Here is a 19,009-nt window from a genome sequence, read left to right as displayed (position 1 = left end):
AGAAAAATCTTACATAACAGTCAGAGGAAAAATCATGTTACGGGTAGGTACAGAGCAGCTTTTATTCCAGCACCGGTGCATTCTCACCATTTTCTTTGGTGTTTACCCAAAGTTGTGGATATTGCAAGGTCTTTATACTCTGGTTGGTGGGAGCATAAACCAGTCTTACCCCTATGTGGGACTGGGAATTGTTGAGTCTCCTGTTTTCCAGTGATTCTTTCCCTGGCCTTGGTAGTTTCCTTTCACACATAGGTCACTACTCAGTGAAAGTCTCATGTGTCTCTCATCTGCAGATGTCAGAAGCTTTCTATTTGTGAAGCTCCCTTTTCTCCAGTATTCTGCTTCTTGACCTCCTCAAGCTCTAATCTTTGTCTTCTCAACTCAACAATAATGAGGTGTCTGTTTGGGCTGCCTCTATGTAGTTCAGGTTGGAAACTGCCTTTCAACTGAAAGCTGGGGAAATGCTTCATAGGATTCACTCTTATTTTTCTTCTCTTAGGGATCACAGTCCTTCACTGCCTGTTGTCTAATTTCTAGAAGTCATTGTTTCACATATTTTGTTCATTTTACAGTTAACTAGGGTTAAGATAAATCCAGTTCCTGTTACTCCATCATGGCCAAAAGTGGAATTTCTCCTTACATTTTTAACATGCATATAAAATAATAGTTTCTATCAATGGCTATGGTTAATTTAACTCAGAATAAGATGAGAAAGAATCTCAGCTTTCAAGTCATTACTTTCTTTACTATCTTCACATTTTTTATATAATCTGAGATTTTTATCTCCAAGTCATTGATTTTTATGGCCATTAGGTGACACTATAACTGACATTCTTAGGAAACTAGATGAAATATTTGAATAAAATGTTAGAAAATTGAATTCATAGTATATTAAAACAATGTGTTAACATTTATTTACGTTTACATATAAGTTCTACTTCTTTCCTTGCTAATAACTTTTTTGCATCTCACTGTTTTATGATTTTATTTTTTATTTTCAGGAGTTCAACCTTGAGTAATTCCTTTAGAATGCATCCATGGATCTTAATGAAGATATAAGTTCTACAACACCCCCCCCCACCAAGTGCCCTCAGTGTAGACTCTCTTTTGACTGCTATTTATGCTGAAAATAGAATTGTAGGCGTTATGGGCGGAACTGTGTCTCTACAAAATGTAATATGTTGAACCCCCTAATCCCCATACACCAGAACATGACTATAGGATAGCACCTTTAATGTGGTGATTGAGTTAGAGGCTGTTAGGGTGTGCCTGCCATAATCCAGCCTGACTAATATCCTTATAAGAAGAAAAAATCTGGACACAGACACCAGAGATGCATACACATGAAGGATGAACCGTGTAAGGACAGAGAGAGAAGGTAGCCATCTGCAAGCCAAAAGAAACCAATAGCTTGATCTTGGACTTCCAAACTCTAGAATTGTGAGAAAATGAATTCCTGTTGTTAAAGCTACCCTGTCTGTGGTATTTTATGATGGTAGCCCTAGAAAACTAATATACTAGACTCAAAATCATTTTCCCTCTTACTCCTGAAGATAACTGACATTGTTCTTGTTACATAGAGTTTTCATTGATGATGAAACTGATTTTCCTTATTTTATAGATAATTTTTTTCTTTTACATTTCAGGAAGCATTTAAGCTTTTGTTTTTATTCTTGGACTTTGGAGACATCACCAAAGTGTATGTAGTTGTGGATATTTTCATGTTCAATACTCTTCACTGCATGGTCTCCCAAATTTCAGAAGTGTCTTTCTTTAGTTCAGACAACTTATTTATTTTTTCTTTTCTTTTTTTTTTTTTTTTTGAGACGGAATCTTGCTCTGTCACCCAGGCTGGAGTGCAGTGGCGCGATCTCGGCTCACTGCAAGCTCCGCCTCCTGGGTTTATGCCATTCTCCTGCCTCAGCCTCCCGAGTAGCTGGGACTACAGTCGCCCGCCACCACGCCCGACTAACTTTTTGTATTTTTTAGTGGAGACGGGGTTTCACAGTGTTAGCCAGGATGGTCTCGATCTCCTGACCTCGTGATCCGCCCGCCTCGGCCTCCCAAAGTGCTGGGATTACAGGCGTGAGCCACCGCGCCCAGCTATTCTTTATCTCCTCCATGTTTGTTATTTTCTGAAGTTCCTATTGGATATATGTTGAGCATCCTGGATTTAACTTCCATGTCTCTTAATATTTCTCTCATATATTTCATCTCTTAGTTCTATATTCTAGAAGATTGTCTTCAGCCAAGCCTCTCATGTACGGTCACGTGTCACTTAACAACAAGGATGTGATTTAAGACATGCATCATTAGGCGATTTCATTATTGTGCAAACATTGTGGAGTATACTTACACAAACTGAGGTGGTATAGTCTACCACACAGCTAGTCTATATGGTGTAGCCTATTGCTCCTAGGCTATAAATCCATACAGCATGTTACTGTACTGAGTATTATAGGCAATTGTAACACAATGCTAAGTATCTGTGTGTATCTAAACATTGAAAAGCTACAGATAAAAAATGGGGCTGGGCGCAGTGGCTTACGCCTGTAATCCTAGCACTTTGGGAGGCCAAGGTGGACGGATCAGCTGAGGTCAGGAGTTGGAGACAAGCCTGACCAACATGGAGAAACCCTGTCTCTACTAAAAATATAAAAATTAGCCAGGTGTGGTGGTGCATGCCTGCAATCCCAGCTACTCGGGAGACTGAGGCAGGAGAATTGCTTGAACCCAGGAGGCAGAGGTTGTGGCAAGCCAAGATCGTGCCGTTGCACTCCAGCCTGCCCAGCCTGGGCAACAAGAGCAAAACTCCGTCTCAAAAAAAAAAAAAAAAAAAAAAAAAAAAAAAAAAAAGAAAAGTTACACCTGTCTAAGGCACTAACCGTGAATGGAGCTTTCATAACTGAAAGTTGCTCTGTGTGAGTCGTAAGAGTGACTGTGAAGGCCTAGGACATTACTATTTACTACTGTAGGCTTTATAGAAACTGTATACTTAGGCTACTCTAAGTTTATTTAATTTTTTTCTTCAATAATAAATTAACCTTAGTTTATTATCACTTTTTCTTTATAAACTTTTTAATTTTTTAAACTTTTTTACTCTTTTGTAATAGCACTTAGCTTAAAACACACACTGTGTATTTGTACAAGAATATTTTCTTTATGTCCTTATTCTGTAAGCTTTTTTATTTAAAATTTTTTTATTTTATTTTACTTTTTAAGCTTTTTTTTTTTTTTTTTTTGAGACGGAGTCTTGCTCTGTCACCCAGGCTGGAGTGCAGTGGCGAGATCTCAGCTCACCTCAAGCTCCGCCTCCCGGGTTCACGCCATTCTCCTGCCTCAGCCTCCCGAGTAGCTGGGACTACAGATGCCCGCCACCTCGCCCGGCTAGTTTTTTTGTATTTTTTAGTAGAGACGGGGTTTCACCGTGTTAGCCAGGATGGTCTCGATCTCCTGACCTCGTGATCCACCCGTCTCGGCCTCCCAAAGTGCTGGGATTACAGGCTTGAGCCACCGCGCCCGGCCTAAGCTTTTTTGTTAAAAAACTAAGACACACACATTAGCCTAGACCCTCACAGGGTCAAGATTGTCAATATCACTATATCACTGTCTTTTGCCTCCACATCTTGTCCCACTGGTAGGTTGCTTTTCTTTCTTTTTTTTTTTTGAGACCGAGTTTCACTCTTGTTGCCTAGGCTGGAGGGCAATGGCATGATCTCAGCTCACTGCAGCCTCAGCCTCCCAAGTTCAAGCGATTCTCCTGCCTCAGTCTCCCGAGTAGCTGGGATTACAGGCATGCACCATCACACCAGGCTAATTTTGTATTTTTAATAGAGACGGAGTTTCTGCATTTTGGTCAGGCTGGTCTCGAATTCCTGACCTCAGGTGATCTGCCCACCTTGGCCATCCAAAGTTCTTGCATTACAGGCATGAGCCACTACGCCTGGCCACCACTAGTAGGTCCTTGGGGGCTATAACATGCATGGAAATGTTATCTCCTATGAGAACAATGCTTTCTGAAATACCTCCTGAAGGACCTGCCTGAGACTATTTTACAGTTAACATTTTAAAAATATATAAGTAGAAAAAGTACACTCTAAAATAAACAAAAAATATAGTATAGTAAATACTAGGCAATAGGAATTTTTCAACTCCATTACAATCTTATGGGACCACTGTTGTATATGCAGTCTGTCATTGATGGAAACATTGCTATGCAGGGCATGACTATAATTGATATGTGTGTATATATTATGTTAATTTTGATGATATCATCATTAATTTAAAGAACTCTTTGGTTCTTAGAAGTTCCTTTCTCATAACATCTATTCCTGGTTTGTTAATATTTACATTATTTTATTAATATAAATTTGGAAATGTAAAGATTGTTTCCATCATTTAAGTATCTGTTTCCTCTGGGGTCACTCATTCTATTTGTTCATTTTTATCCTTCTCATTAACACTATGGTTATACTCAAGACCTGGTAATATTTGCATGTCAATTCAAATGGATAAATTAAGGACTATGGAGCAGATTTCTCCTGTTTGTATTTTAGACTTGTGTTTGTTTCTCTCTTTTTAAAAACTCGATTCCCTCTGCTATTTTTTCCTCCTAATAGTTCCTTTGCAATAGACAGAATGGCCATGTCCTCTTAAATTCATATAATGAAGCCCTAACCCCAGTGTGATGGTATTTGGAAATGGGACCTTTGGAAAATCATTAGCATGTAAGACTGGAGCCCTCATGAACGAAATAAGTCTCCTTATAAGAAGAGGCCACAGAGCTAGCTAGCTCTTTTTCCTCCATGTGAGGGCACAGCAAGAAGACTGCCCTCTGTAAACCAGAAAGAGAGCCCCACCAAGAACCCCACCATGTTGGCTCTGGGATATCAGATTTCCAGCCTCTAGAATGGTGAGAAATAAATGTTTGTTGTTTACCTGTTTATGGTAATTTGTTATAGCAGCCTGAACGAAGACATCCTCTTACTACGAGACTTGGTAATAGCACTCTGTCTTGTTTTGCTATGTGTTAAAGAATAAAAAGAAAAAGGAAGAAAAGGAAAAAAGTTTAAGTTTTATGTTAAAGAATTTGTCATAAGGAAACAGATAGATTCTGAAATCTGTTAACTCAATCAAATCTCCATAGGCCGGGTGGGCGCAGTGGCTCGTGTCTGTAGTTTCAGCATTTTGGGAGGCTGAGGCGGTGGATCACTCGAGGTCAGGAGATTGAGACCAGCCTGGCCAACATGGTGAAACCCCCTCTCTACTAAAAATACAAAAATTAGCCGGTTGTGGTGGCGCATGCCTGTAATGCCAGCTACTCCGGAGGCTGAGGAAGGAGAATCACTTGAACCTGGGAGGCGGAGGTTGCAGTGAGCCGAGATAGCGCCACTGCACTCCAGCCTGGGTGACAGAGTGAGACTCAACCTCAAAAAAAAAAAAAAAAAAAAACCTCATTCTAGACTGTGATTCTGTGTGTATGTGTGTGTTTCTATATTGCCTCCACTCTTTTTGGACCAGAAGGCAGGTTGTTGCTGAGAAAGTTAAGTTCCTCCTGGAGTTGGTAGTTCATTATAGTTCTGGCTCTGAGTAACCCACATGGTGTTTGACATTCTCCAGTGGCTGGCTGGTTAGTTTTGTGGAACTAGAGTTTCCATATTCAGGGAAGTATTTCACACCTTTATTAATTTTTAACTGGGAAAATTGTATTCTAAAAATTTAGAGTTTTCTTGAAATAGATACTTGATTTTCACTACATATTTCTGAGGCTTTTTATTATGAAAAATTTAAAACATATTAAAAATAGAGAGAATAGTATGATGAATCACAGTTACAGCTGACATATAGCTCCATGAATTACCAGTTCATGGCCAAGAAAGTTTTATCTATAGCCCTCATTTTATTTTGAAGAAAATTCCAGATATATCATTTCACTTTAACTCATTTTTATTTACGGAGTGTCAATTAGATTTTTTGATACAATTTCCATTACAATAGGATTTTTACTAGTAAGGAAAATTGAAGCAAAAGAGATATCAAACAATGATTAAAGCAGACATGTAATTCAAGAATGTTGCAACTCATTCATTCAATAGATGTGTCATTCTAGTAGTCTTCTTGGTTTATACAGTTTTCTTTTGTTCTCTATGTTCTGACAGGGAAAGTTTTCCAGGGAAAAACAAGAAACAAGGTGCAGAACTGTGTAAGAAAGTCTCAAGTAAATAAATATTTTGTCATTTCCTTGTTTATACACAAAAAACACTGGAAGGAGGCCAATGAACTAATGAAAATGGTTAATTGGGGAGGGGGAGGGGGTGAATAGGAATGTGGGGGACTAGAACTTTTAAATTTATACATTGTGGGGAGAAGAAAGAGAGATCAGACTGTTACTGTGTCTATATAGAAAGAAGTAGACATAAGAGACTCCATTTTGTTCTGTATTTGAGATGCTGTTAATCTGTAACCGTACCCCCGACCCTGTCCTTGCAAGAGATATGTGCTGTGGTGACTGGGCTGTGCAAGATATGCTTTGTTAAACAAGTACCTGAAGGCAGAGTGCTTGTTAAGAGTTACCACCATTCCTTAATCTCGAGTACCCAGGGACACATACACTGTGGAAGATCGCAGGGCCCTCTGCCTAGGAAAGCTAGGTATTGTCCAAGGTTTCTCCCCATGTGATAGTCTGAAATATGGCCTCCTGGGAAGAGAAAGACCTGATCATCCCCCAGCTTGACACCCGTGAAGGGTCTGTGCTGAGGAGGATTAGTATAAGAGGAAAGAAGGCCTCTGGGCAGTTGAGATAGAGAAAGGCATCTGTCTCCTGCCCGTCCCTGGGCAATGGAACGTCTGGGTGTAAAACCCGATTGTGTGTTCTATTTACTGAGATAGGAGAAAACCGCCTTAGGGCTGAAGGTGGGACTTGCTAGCGGCAATGCTGCTCTTTATGCACTAAAAATGTTTATGGAGATATTTGCATATGCATATCAAGGCACAGCACTTTTCCTTAAACTTATTCATGTCACAGAGATCTTTATTCATATGTCTTTCTGCTGACCTTCTCCCTACTATGAGCCTATTGTCCTGCCATCCCCTTTTCCAAGATGGTAAAGATAATGATCAATAAATACTGAGGGAACTCAGAGACCGGTGCCAGAGCGGGTCCTCTGTATGCTGAGCACCGGTCCCCTGGGCCCACTTTTTCTTTCTCTGTACTTTGTCTCTGTGTCTCATTTCTTTTCTCAAGTCCCTCGTTCCACCTAAGGAGAAACATGCACAGGTGTAGAGGGGCAGGCCACCCATTCAATACATTTTTATTTTTGAACCATGTGAGTATGCTTTAAAAATAAATACAATTTTTTCTTCTAACATGGTTTACTTTTATTAAAAAAAACTAGGACATTCCTATGATCAAGTTAGTTTGAAAGTGTTATAAGTGGCCAGTGGTGATGCTTGTAATCCCAGCACTTTGGGATGCCAAGGTGTTATACCCAGACCGTTTGTTCCCCAAAGAAGACCACCAGAGTCCAGAGTCAAAGCCAAGCGGCAAGGATCTTTACTACAAGTTCGAACTTGGTCCCTCCATTCCACAGCATACAGGAGGGCCTCGAACAACGCGAGTGCTTGCTTTTTATAGCCCGATGTAAACAGGATATGTAAAGTTACAGGGAACAAGGTAATTCTCTCGGTTACAGCATTACAATTGGTTAACATTATACATTTAGCATTCCTTATCGGAGATCTCCCAGGTGATGTTTTTCTGAAGTTTGAAAGAAATATGGAGGAATGTGTTTGTGCTGGACTCAGGAAGTTGGGAGATATATGGGGGATGTGCCTCATTCCTTTCATTCGCCACTTCTTTTCAGGTAACTCTAGAGCCAATCTTGGGTCTTATAAGTCTGACTCTGTTTCAGCGTTTACAGGTTGGTATTGGGCTCTGAGGACCATGAGCTGAACAGTGTCAAACTTTTCTCTGACAAACTGCAAAATTCTGTTAACAACACAAGGTCCTACGGTAAGCAGAAATAGTAGACTTAGCAGGGGTCCAAGGAAGGGGGCTAACAGAGAAAACAGAGGAATTCTACCATTGGTCTGCAGCTGAAGCAAACTGCCGTGTTTTTACTTCAGTGCTTAACTTGCGTAACTGTTGGACCTGGTCTTCTACAAGCCCTGATTCATTTATGTAGAAACAACAGTCTTCTTTTAGAAACATACATGTACCACCTTTTTCAGCAGTGAGTAGGTCTAGGGCCCTCCGGTTCTGCAAGGTTACCTGAGCTAGGGACGTGAGCTGCCGCTGAAGGGATGCAAGGGACTCAGCTGACTCCTCCATAGCAACGGCAAATTGTTGGTACAACTTGTTGCTTTCTATGAGGGTGTGACCTAGGGCTTCCCCCGCCATCCCGGCCGCAATGAGGGATGCGGTGAGGGAGATTCCTGCAATGAGGGGGAGAAATATGGCTCGTGCAGGTCTCGGTCTAGGGACTGGGTGAATAGCAGTACTAGTCCAGTTACCGGTGTACCCTAGGAACTCGCCAGCAGTTAGTAGAGTCAACCGGGGAACTAATGTGACAGGAAGACACAGTAGGTTGGTAACAGAGGGACTGGATAGGTCCTTAGATAATGTCCTATTACACCAGAAGAATATGCCCGGCGGAGCCCTTAGGGTGATATTAGGGGGCACTGCAGTGATGCTGCAGAGGCTGGAATTGGTGTTTTCCCCAGCGGCCACTAGGGCGGCTAACGTTAGGGCTAGACTACCTAACTGCATGTCTGCAGTGAGCTATATTGCCAGCGCAGGGTGAGTTTTAAGGGGTTGTTCTTAGCTCTGTCCACAGTCCACGTGGCCGGTGCTTCAGCTGCTACCGTGATTGGTTCCAGAAGGTCGGAGGTTGGGTCCACTGGCTTGACGTGGGTGTAGTGGATCCACGACGCGATGCCTTTTACCTTCAGGGTGGTGGGTGTGGTCAGGAGTACCTGGAGTGGTCCCTTCCACCTGGGTTCTAGGGTCTCTTGTTGGTGTTGCTTAACCAGGACCCAGTCTCCCGGCTGGTACGGATGGGGTGTCGGTGGGGGTCCGGTCTCATATAGCTCTTTCAGCTTGGGCCAGATCTCTTGATGAATTTTCTGCAAGGCTAGTAGGGAAAATAAGAGTTCAGAGACATTTTCTGTTTCAGATTTGAGCAGATCATCTTTTAGACTGGGAACCAGGGGTGGGGGTCTGCCATACATGATTTCGTAAGGGGTAAGGCCTAGTCTGTAAGGGGTAATACGGGCCCGGAACAGAGCGTAGGGGAGAAGGACCACCCAATTAGCGCCAGTCTCTATAGTCAATTTAGTTAAGGTCTCTTTTAAGGTCCGATTCATCCTTTCTACCTGTCCTGAACTCTGGGGCCTGTAAGCGCAATGTAGTTTCCAATTTGCCCCAAGGATGGAAGCCAAATCCTGACTTACCTTAGCGACGAAGGCCGGCCCATTATCTGACCCTATCTGAACGGAGAAGCCATACCTGGGGAGGATATCTTCCAGAATTTTCTTTACTATAACCTGAGCAGTTTCTCTTTTGGTTGGAAATGCTTCAGTCCACCCTGAAAAAGTATCTACAAAGACAAGTAAGTACCGATACCCGTACTTTCCTGGCTTCATTTCAGTAAGATCTACTTCCCAGTAGATACCGGGCCTGGTTCCCCTAAGCCTTGTTCCCGCTGCAGCCTGGGACTGGGGGTAGGCGTTGTTAAGCTGGCAGACTTTGCAACTTGTCACGATGCTGCTGGCCGTCTCGGCTGTATGTCTAAATTTGAGCTTAGAGCGTCTGATCAGGTCTATTATCCGCCGAGCACCCAGGTGGGTTGTTCGGTGGATGTGTTCTAACACTTGTTGTCCTAATTTTTCTGGTAGGATGGTTTGGTCATTAGTATCAGTCCACCACCCATTCTGGATCTGTTTCAGGGGAAGCTTGTCAATCCACTGGAGATCTTGTTCTGAATAATCAGGGAAATATGGCAAGTCCCGGGGGCCCGGGTCAGGGAGCTGGAGTGCAAGGAGTTGGCTGGGAGCCTTTGCCACATTTCTTGCAGTTTGGTCTGCCAGAAAGTTGCCTTGAGCAGTTGGAGTGGTTGGTTTCTGATGCCCTGGGCAATGCACAATGGCTAACTTTTTTTGGCTTCCATAGCACTGTTAACAGGGCTAGGATCTCTTGCTTGTTTTTTATCTCTTTTCCTTTAGCCATTAGTAACCCTCGCTCCCTGTAAATGGCCCCATGTATGTGCGCCATAGCAAAAGCATATCGGCTGTCTGTATATACTGTCAGCTTCTTCCCTGCCCCTAAGGTAAGAGCTTGGGTGAGCGCTATTAGCTTGGCCTTCTGGGCTGATGTCCCCGGGGGCAGGGGTTCCACCCAGATTACCTCAGTCTCTGAAGTCACTGCCGCTCCAGCGTACCTCTGGCCTTGATGCATGAAGCTGCTCCCATCAGTGAACCAGACGAGGTCAGCGTCAGGGAGTGGGCGGTCCTGCAGGTCCTCTCGAACTCCGTGCACCTGAGCTAGTATCTCGGTGCAATCATGGAGTGGCACGTCCAGGTCAGGGTTGGGCAGCAGCGAGGCAGGGTTTAAGGTCGTTGGGGGCAGGAAGGTTATCCTGATAGGATTTAGTAATAGTCCTTGGTAGTGGGTGAGCCGGGTGTTACTTATCCATCGATTAGGTGGCTGTTTGAGTACACCTTCGATGGCATGTGGGGTAACGACCCACAATTCTTGACTTATGACAAGTTTATCATCATCTTGTACCATCAGAGCCATGGCTGCAATCATTTGGAGACAAGGGGGCCACCTGGCAGTCACTGGGTCTAACTTCTTTGACAGCTAGGCAACCGGCCTCTGCCAGGGGCCTAAGTTCTGAGTTATTACCGCCTTGGCGACACCCTTACTCTCATCCACGTATAAGTGGAAGGGCTTGGTGACATCAGGTAGTCCCAGTGCAGGCGCAGAGAGTAGGGCGGTTTTGATCTGTTGGAAAGCCGACTCGGCTTCGTCTGTCCAATTAAATGGCTGCTGCCCCCGTGCTGCCTGATACAAGGCTTTAGCCAGTTCTGCAAACCCAGGTATCCATAGTCTATAAAATCCCACTGACCCCAGGAATTCCCTCACTTGTCGGGTGGATTGTGGCCTGGGGATCTGCAGAACAGTTTGCTTCTGGGACATTACAACAGCTGCCTGACTTCCTGGAGCCTCTGGGTCTATGGGGGTGTACTGTTTAAAAGCTTCCATTAATCTTTCTAAGTAGGTAGCTGGGCTCTCTGTCTTTCCCTGCAGAACAGAGCATACTTTAGCCAAATTAGTGGGCTTGCGAGCAGCTGCCCGGAGACCCGCCATTAGAGTCTGGCGATAAAGGCATAGCCGTCCCCTACCTTCTGCCATGTTGTAGTCCCACACTGGCCTGTATTCTCTTTCACTCCTCCGTTGTGAACAAGATTCGGAGGAGCTGCTGACAATCATCCCAAGTGGGCTGGTGGGTGAACATGACACTATCCAGTAAAGCCAGTAAATCTTTGGGGTTGTCTGAAAACCGAGCACTCTGAGTCTTCCAGTTATACAGATCACTGGTGGAGAATGGCCAGTACTGGAGCCTGGGGATTCCTGTGTCATCTAGGGGTCCTATTTCCCGAAGGGGTAAAGCCACGTGGAGTCAGGCGGCTGGGGGGGGCTAGCCCGCGAAGTGCACCCTCGCGTCCGCCCCATGGCCCCTTCAAAGTTACTTTCCCTTTCAGCGGGCCCGTGTGTGCTGGCCGCCTCCCGTCCGCCTGCTCCCTCCCGCAGCTTAGCCCCAGGGGCTGGGGCCTGGGGCCCGGAGGAGTATGGAGAGGGTTCTGTGAACAGTGGGTCCCCGCTATGAGGTAGAACAGGATGGGGGGGCAGTTGGTTGCTTGGATTTTAGTGGTCGAGCAACCAGTGCCTTACAGGGTTCAGGGGCTAATTGGAAAGGGGACAGCCAAGGAGGTGGGTTCTCCAGTAGCACAGATCGCAAGCGGCTCCGGTAGCACAGACCGCAAGCGGCTCCGGTAGCACAGATCGCAAGCGCGCACCAGAAGCCCGGGTCAGAGTTAGCTGCTCGGATCATGATGGCGCTCCGGCAGCCCAGATCGCAAGCACCCACCGGTAGCCCGGGTCAGAGTTAGCTGCTCGGATCATGATGGCGCTCCGGCAGCCCAGATCGCAAGCGCGCACCGGTAGCCCGGGTCAGAGTTAGCTGCTCGGATCGTGATCGCGCTCCAGCAGCCCAGATTGCAAGCGTGCACCGGAAGCCCGGGTCAGAGTTAGCTGCTTGGATCGCGATGGCGCTCCGGCAGCCCAGATTGCAATCTAGATCAGACGAGAGCCAGGGGACGTCTCCCACTGGTCTCCGCTGGCCGTCCTATAGCACGTCCGCCAGGACTGCGCCAGCTCCAGTTTCAGACCTCGCCAGTCACAGATTCAGATTCAGAACAGACACAGACAGACAAACGGAGACGAGCCGGCTCACCTATCAGTAGATCGATCCTAGTAGATCCCTTGACCAGGGGTCTGGTGGGCTTGGGGAATCCCGGACGAGCCCCCAGATGTTATGCCCAGACCGTTTGTTCCCCAAAGAAGACCACCAGAGTCCAGAGTCAAAGCCAAGCGGCAAGGATCTTTACTACAAGTTCGAACTTGGTCCCTCCATTCCACAGCATACAGGAGGGCCTCGAACAACGCGAGTGCTTGCTTTTTATAGCCCGATGTAAACAGGATATGTAAAGTTACAGGGAACAAGGTAATTCTCTCGGTTACAGCATTACAATTGGTTAACATTATACATTTAGCATTCCTTATCGGAGATCTCCCAGGTGATGTTTTTCTGAAGTTTGAAAGAAATATGGAGGAATGTGTTTGTGCTGGACTCAGGAAGTTGGGAGATATATGGGGGATGTGCCTCATTCCTTTCAAAGGCGGGTGGATCACTTGAGGCCAGGAGTTGAGACCAGTCTGGTCAACACGGTGAAACCCCATTTCTACTAAAACTACAAAAATTAGCTGGCGTGGTGGCAGACACCTATAATCCCAGCAACTCCGGAGGTTGAGGCAGAATCACTTGAACCCGGAAGGTGGAGGTAGCAGTGAGCCGAAATCGTTCCACTGCACTGTAGCCTGGGCGACAACAGAGAAAAACGCTGCATCAAAAAAAAAAAAAAAAAAAAAAAAGAAAAGAATAAGAAAGTATTATAAGCTAAATACCAAAGCCGATGTCAAATGGGCAAATAGCGTTTTTTGTTTTGTTTTGTTTTTGATATGGAGTCTTGCTCTGGAGTGTAGTGGCGCTATCTTGGCTCACTGCAACCTCCACCTTCCAGGCTCAAGCCATCCTCCCACCTGAGTCTCCCTAGTACTTGGGAATACAGGTGGGCACCACCAGGCCCAGATAATTTTTGTATTTTTAGTAGAGATGAGGTTTCACCATGTTGGCCAGGCTGGTCTCGAACTCCTGGCCTCTGGTGATCCACCTGCCTTGGCCTCCCAAAGTGCTGAGATTACAGGCCCGAGCCACTGCACCCAGGCTGTGTGTTTGTTTGTTTTAAAGAAATTACCTGTCTTTGATCTCATCTATTTCTGCAGTTTCCTTAGTCCTTAAGATTTGATTAAGGTTTAAAAACATGTGTGGCTTGGCCGGGAGTGGTGGCTCATGCCTGTAATCCCAACGCTTTGGGAGGCTGAGGCGGGTGGATCACCTGAGGTCAGGAGTTCAAGACCAGCCTGGCCAACATGGTGAAATCCCGAAACCCCGTCTCTACTAAAAATACAAAAATTAGCTGGGTGTGGTGGCGTGCCTGTAAACTCCGCTACTTGGGAAGCCGAGGCAGGAGAATTGCTTGAACCCGGGAGGTGGAGGTTGCAGTGAACCGAGAGCATACCACTGCACTTCAGCCTGGAGGACAGAGCAAGACTCTGTCTCAAAAAAAAAAAAAAAAAAAAAAAGTATGGCTTAAATGTGCTTTACTAGTTCTTAGACGTCATGGGTCTCTTTTTCAGACCCCTCCTTCCCTCAGCTTAACAAACAGGAGTTGCAGTTTCTAGCTTAGATTTTTGTTGTTGTTTGGCTTAGCTCAGCCAGTTTCCCCCAGTCTTTGCTCTCACTCCTTTAGAATCTAGTGATAAACACTTCTCATGCTTCATTCCCTTTAGATATTTTCTTTTTTCTAGAAAGGAGTATGTCTAGAAAGGATGTAATTCAGCTAAACTAGTTCCCAGGAGCCCTGTGCACTCCTCCTCTCAGTTCAAAACTTAATTGGTGCCCATCTGACAAGGGTGGTTGCTCCTCAAGTCTGGGGTTCAGAGTAGTCTAGCTCACATGCCATTTGCCAAGCACCTAGTATGTGCCAGGCACTGTGATTGGTGCTAGAAATACAGAGATGAAAGTATTCCTGCCGTAGGAATTTAGGGTCTAGCAGAGGATACAGACAGAAAAGCAATGTTATAATACAATGGATTAAATATTAAGATTGTCATACCTCAGGTGGGAGAGTGGGTAGGGTGGTAGGACTGAGGATGGAGGGTAGGGGAAGCTGTCTCAGAAGACCGGATGTGCACTAGACTCAACTGAGTCTTAGGACAAGAGTAGGAAGAGTCAAGATTTTAGTCATGGCCATAGAATGGACACCAATGAAAAAGATGTGAACAATGGCCCAGAATTCTGAATAATGCTTTGGGTATGTGGAACATATACATTACCACTAGGAGATAAGGTGCAAGGCTGGGAGAAGCAGTAGAATTAGCTAGAGATGAAATTGGGAAATTTCCCTTATCTTATCAAGCCCATGGGGCTCCCATCATTTCCTAACCCCAAAGCCAGGGGAGGGATTCCCAATATCGTTTTAAGTCATCAGGGAGAAAACACAATGTCTGTGTTACTTGGGATATAAACATCTCTCCTGGGTGTCATGCAAGAGAAAGGTGGATGATGGTCATAGCCTTCCATGATTGAACAAGCTCCATCCTCTTCTTTATTCTGATCGTTAATGGCTCCTAAAGTTTTGCAGTGACCTGGTTTGATGTAGTTGATAGACAAATGCAGAAATATTCCCCATCACCCTTTCTTGAACAAAGGGTCAGGTTTTTTTTGTTGTTGCTGTTGTTTTGTTTTTTTGTTTTTTTAACAGAGTCTAGGAAATTTCCATTGAACGGCATATCTCCCCTGGGTCATTTAGGAATTTTTTTTTTTTTTTCTTTCTCTATGGTCTTACTTTCTCACTGCCTGATTAACCTCTCTCCAAAAAGCACTGCTGCTGGCTGGGCTCCTGATGTTCAGATTAATTCTGATGCCTAGATTAGTTCTCATCTGAAGATATCTCCATTGGAAACTAAAGTTATGCACGAAGGATCCCACCCTTCAGCCGAGAGATTAGTTAGAAACCAGTGACTTCAGCCTTCTGCCTCCCTGCCCTCAGGCTAATACCAGGAGTCAGGGAAGGTAGGGATCTGAAAGAAGAAAACTGATACTTTGTACAAAAGTTCCATTAGCAAAAAAAGTGAAGAGGCCGCTTTAAGTGGAACATTTTTCCACAACTAGAGATGAAACAAATGAGGTAAGTGTGCTAAGTCTTTTCAAAGATAGGAGGTAAATGGTGTAACCCCTCCATATGTACCTCTTGCCTTCTAGCCCCATGTTGTTTTTGTAATAACATTTCTTGTGAGATAATTGTCTTTCACTTGTGAGATAATTGAGATAATTGTCTTTCACTTGAATTATGCCTGTGGAAATCTAAGACAGTGGTCACATTGCGGAAGGCATTGTTTCTACGTGGAGGGAAGGGTGGGGCTGTTGGCTGACTTATTCATGGCCATAAGAAAGGCAGCATGACACAACCTCCCTAAGAGAAGAAAGCTCGCTTGTTCAAAAGGCAGAACGACAACCTGTGAGGAAATATACCAGAGAGGAAAGCTCAGGAGAAGAAGGAGATTATCCAATTTCTCCTTGTTTTCTCAAGTGCTTTGCCCATCCTCCCCTACTCCAAGGATGCGAACCTATTGTCAGCCTTAAGGTTCACCGTGTGGGAAGGACTCCCACACGGAACAGGACTCCCAGATGGAACTTGAATCATAAAAAGGAGAAAAAAAAATTTTCAGGGTGACCTCCACCCTCATGGAGACAACAGGGACATTCAGGAGGAGGTAGGAGGAATTCCTTCCATGTTCAGAGTTGAGAACTCATCTCCCTGTCACTTAAGATATAGTTTAGGTTCAGCTCAATGGTGGATTTTCACAGGGAGCAACAGAGTGCCAGACGGAGTCCCCTTTGGGGTGACCAGTCTCATCTGTTTATATTCCACCCCGTATGTTCTGTGCTGTAGCCCAAAGGTACTATGTTTACACACTGCTCTTTTCCATTGAAGACGCTTCCTTCTCTCTATCAAATGCATACTCATTTTCTAGTACTTATTTCAGGCTTTTCCTTTCTCCAGAATACTGCCTGTCTCTCTGAGTTTCAGTTTGGTTCCTTTTCTGTTTCCCTGTGGTACCCTATACTTCCCTGCAACATTCCACCTGTCACACATCTTGATTTTTCTGTCATTCTTAGTGGGCAGTGAGCTACATGAGGGTAATGGCAATGTCTTCTATCTCTGAATCTCCAATTACAGCAGCATCTGGTACATAATAAATATGAAGCAAAAGTTGAATGACTTTACTGACAATAGGCAATTTCTATAGAAGCTGGAGGGAGCGGAGACTCTGAATGAATCCTCGGGGAGAAAGACCACAGAACTCTTTTATCCTAGAAAAAAGCTCCAGACATTTTCCTGTCTGGACCTGCGGGACCCACAGGAGAGAAATTGTAAGTAAATAATCTAATGCTTGCTGAGAACAAAGACTGTTGGGGTGTGCTAGAGAACAATAGGGTTGGCCGGGGATGGTGGCTCACACCTGTAATCCTAGCACTTTGGGAGGCCGAGGAGGGGCAGATCACTTGAGGCCAGGAGTTCAAGACCAACCTGGCCACGATGGCAAAACCCTGTCTCTACTAAAAATACAAAAATTATCCAGGTGTGGTGACACGTGCCTGCAGTCCCAACTGCTCAGGAGGCTGAGGTAGGAAAATCGCTTGAACTCAGGAAGTGGGGGTTGCAGTGAGCCAAGATCATGCCACTGCATTCCAGCCTGGGCAACAGAGTGAGGCTCCATCTCAACAACAACAACAAAAGAGAACAATAGAGCTGACAGAGAACCAATGTTTTTAAGATCAGTTCTTACGTTTTGCATGGCTAAAGGTGTAAGAATTAAAGAAAGAAGAAAGAAACATGAAAGGTGGCTTGCCAGTCAAGACAGGTTTATTTTACAGAAAACAAACCTGAGAGGAGCTTCTGGTCAAGTTAGGTCAGAGGCACACTCTCTTACAGACTAAGAGTTTTTAAGAATTCGGGGTGGGAGAGTTTATCAGAGGATTGGACTGCTTCTGTGTCTCTGTTGTGCTTATCTGGGAGGGACAGTTTTGTGTCTGTTCCCATACATCTTTCTGTAGCTGCAGGCATACTCCCGAGTGTGCTTTTAGCTTCCCTATCTTAGTGCACCTGAAGGGAAAGAAAGGTGCTTATTAAGGCCCACCGTTTTACTGGGGCCCATTATATGAGGGTGAAGTTTGGCAGTTACCCAAAAGAATTTCCCTTCACCTCCCTCTGTTCCCAAACTGTCTTATCTGTGTTTTACTGTCTGCTCTCCCTGGCTGCTTGCAGTTAGAAGAGAAGTGATTTCTTTGAAATGCATGAGGCTAGAAAGGGAGCTGGAACTTAAAGTGGCAGTGTTTGTCCAAGATGATGGTGCTCCTGCTCTGTCAAAAGGGAATAAGGATTCTCCTGATACCTGAGGCATTTTTAAACAAGCTTTCTGGATATAATTGACTTGATTTTTCTAATTGGTGGCAGTCCTCAGAACTGGGAGGACTTGAAGAATAAGAATCAAAGAATAAGAACATAATTTGTTATTTTATTAACAGTTACAGTCAGAAATTCATAATTTAGCTCTGATAAATGTCTGACGGGGTTTCACCATGTTGGCCAGGTTGGTCTCGAACTCTTGGCCTCAAGTGATCCACCCGCCTTGGTCTCCCAAAGAGCTGGGATTACAGGAGTGAGCCACTGTGTCCTACCAAAAAGGGTAATTTTATATAATTTCATTAGGTATACTGACAGCCTAGATTCCTATGATTCATTGCATAGTTGGACAGTTAAAGCACAAATCGATAATCTTCCAAGGGTAATGGCAAGCCAAGCCTAGTTTCTGGTGTCCTAACTTATGGCCAGGGGCTTTCTCTGCCACATAATTTTTAAGTTAAGTGCTAGAAACTGTTACATTCTTTGCATTATTATATCATTTGCTCCTTACTGTATTTCACAACTGAGGAGCACAGAGAGGGTAAGTAACCTTGCCAAGGCTACTCAGCCAGTAAGTGGAGATGCAGGAATTTAAAACTAGGTAGTCTGACTCCAGTTCTGATCCCGGTTGAATGGTGATCCTATTCTTCACAAAATCGTTTTTCAGATATTTTTGTCCAATTCAGATGCTCAGTGATATTGTTATTACAATAATGAGGTGTCTTATTTAAGATCTGAGAACAGGAGATGTGAAGATTGAGGAGATGGAGGCCCCTGGCATTTTCATACCTAAGTTTTGTTACCCTTTAGAGAAAATCTTCTCCAGTGCTAAAATCAATCAGATGATGACCTGAAGTGCTTCAGATCTTAACAGGACCTGCAATTGGAAAAACTGGGGATATGTGTCCCACACCATGATAAAGTAAGTTTCAGGATTGTAAGCAGAGGACCTGTTCTTACCAGGACCATGTTTTTGTTGTTGCACAGGTGGAAAAGATAATGACTTCTGATGGGAACCAGAGTAGTGATGCAACAGAGTTCATCCTGGCAGGGTTCCCACATCTCAACAACGCAAAAGTGGAATTATTTTCTGTCTTCCTTCTTGTCTATCTCCTGATTCTGACAGGCAATGTGTTGA

The 19,009-nt window shown here is 44.5% G+C and overlaps 1 protein-coding gene across 1 annotated transcript in view; it reads left to right on the top strand.

The window, feature by feature from the left end:
- The window catches only part of OR6S1 (olfactory receptor family 6 subfamily S member 1), a 41,584-nt gene that overhangs the window by 16,885 nt on the left and 5,690 nt on the right, over positions 1 to 19,009 (top strand). The window contains 1 exon segment of the mRNA XM_077940556.1: positions 16,645 to 19,009. Coding sequence (XP_077796682.1) covers positions 18,871 to 19,009 — 139 coding nt within the window. The 5' untranslated portion in view covers positions 16,645 to 18,870.

The sequence above is a fragment of the Macaca mulatta genome, chromosome 7 (assembly GCF_049350105.2).
Source record: "Macaca mulatta isolate MMU2019108-1 chromosome 7, T2T-MMU8v2.0, whole genome shotgun sequence".
NCBI lineage: Eukaryota > Metazoa > Chordata > Mammalia > Primates > Cercopithecidae > Macaca > Macaca mulatta.
Note: the sequence above shows the minus strand (reverse complement) of the source record. Positions and strands in the feature narration are given on the sequence as shown.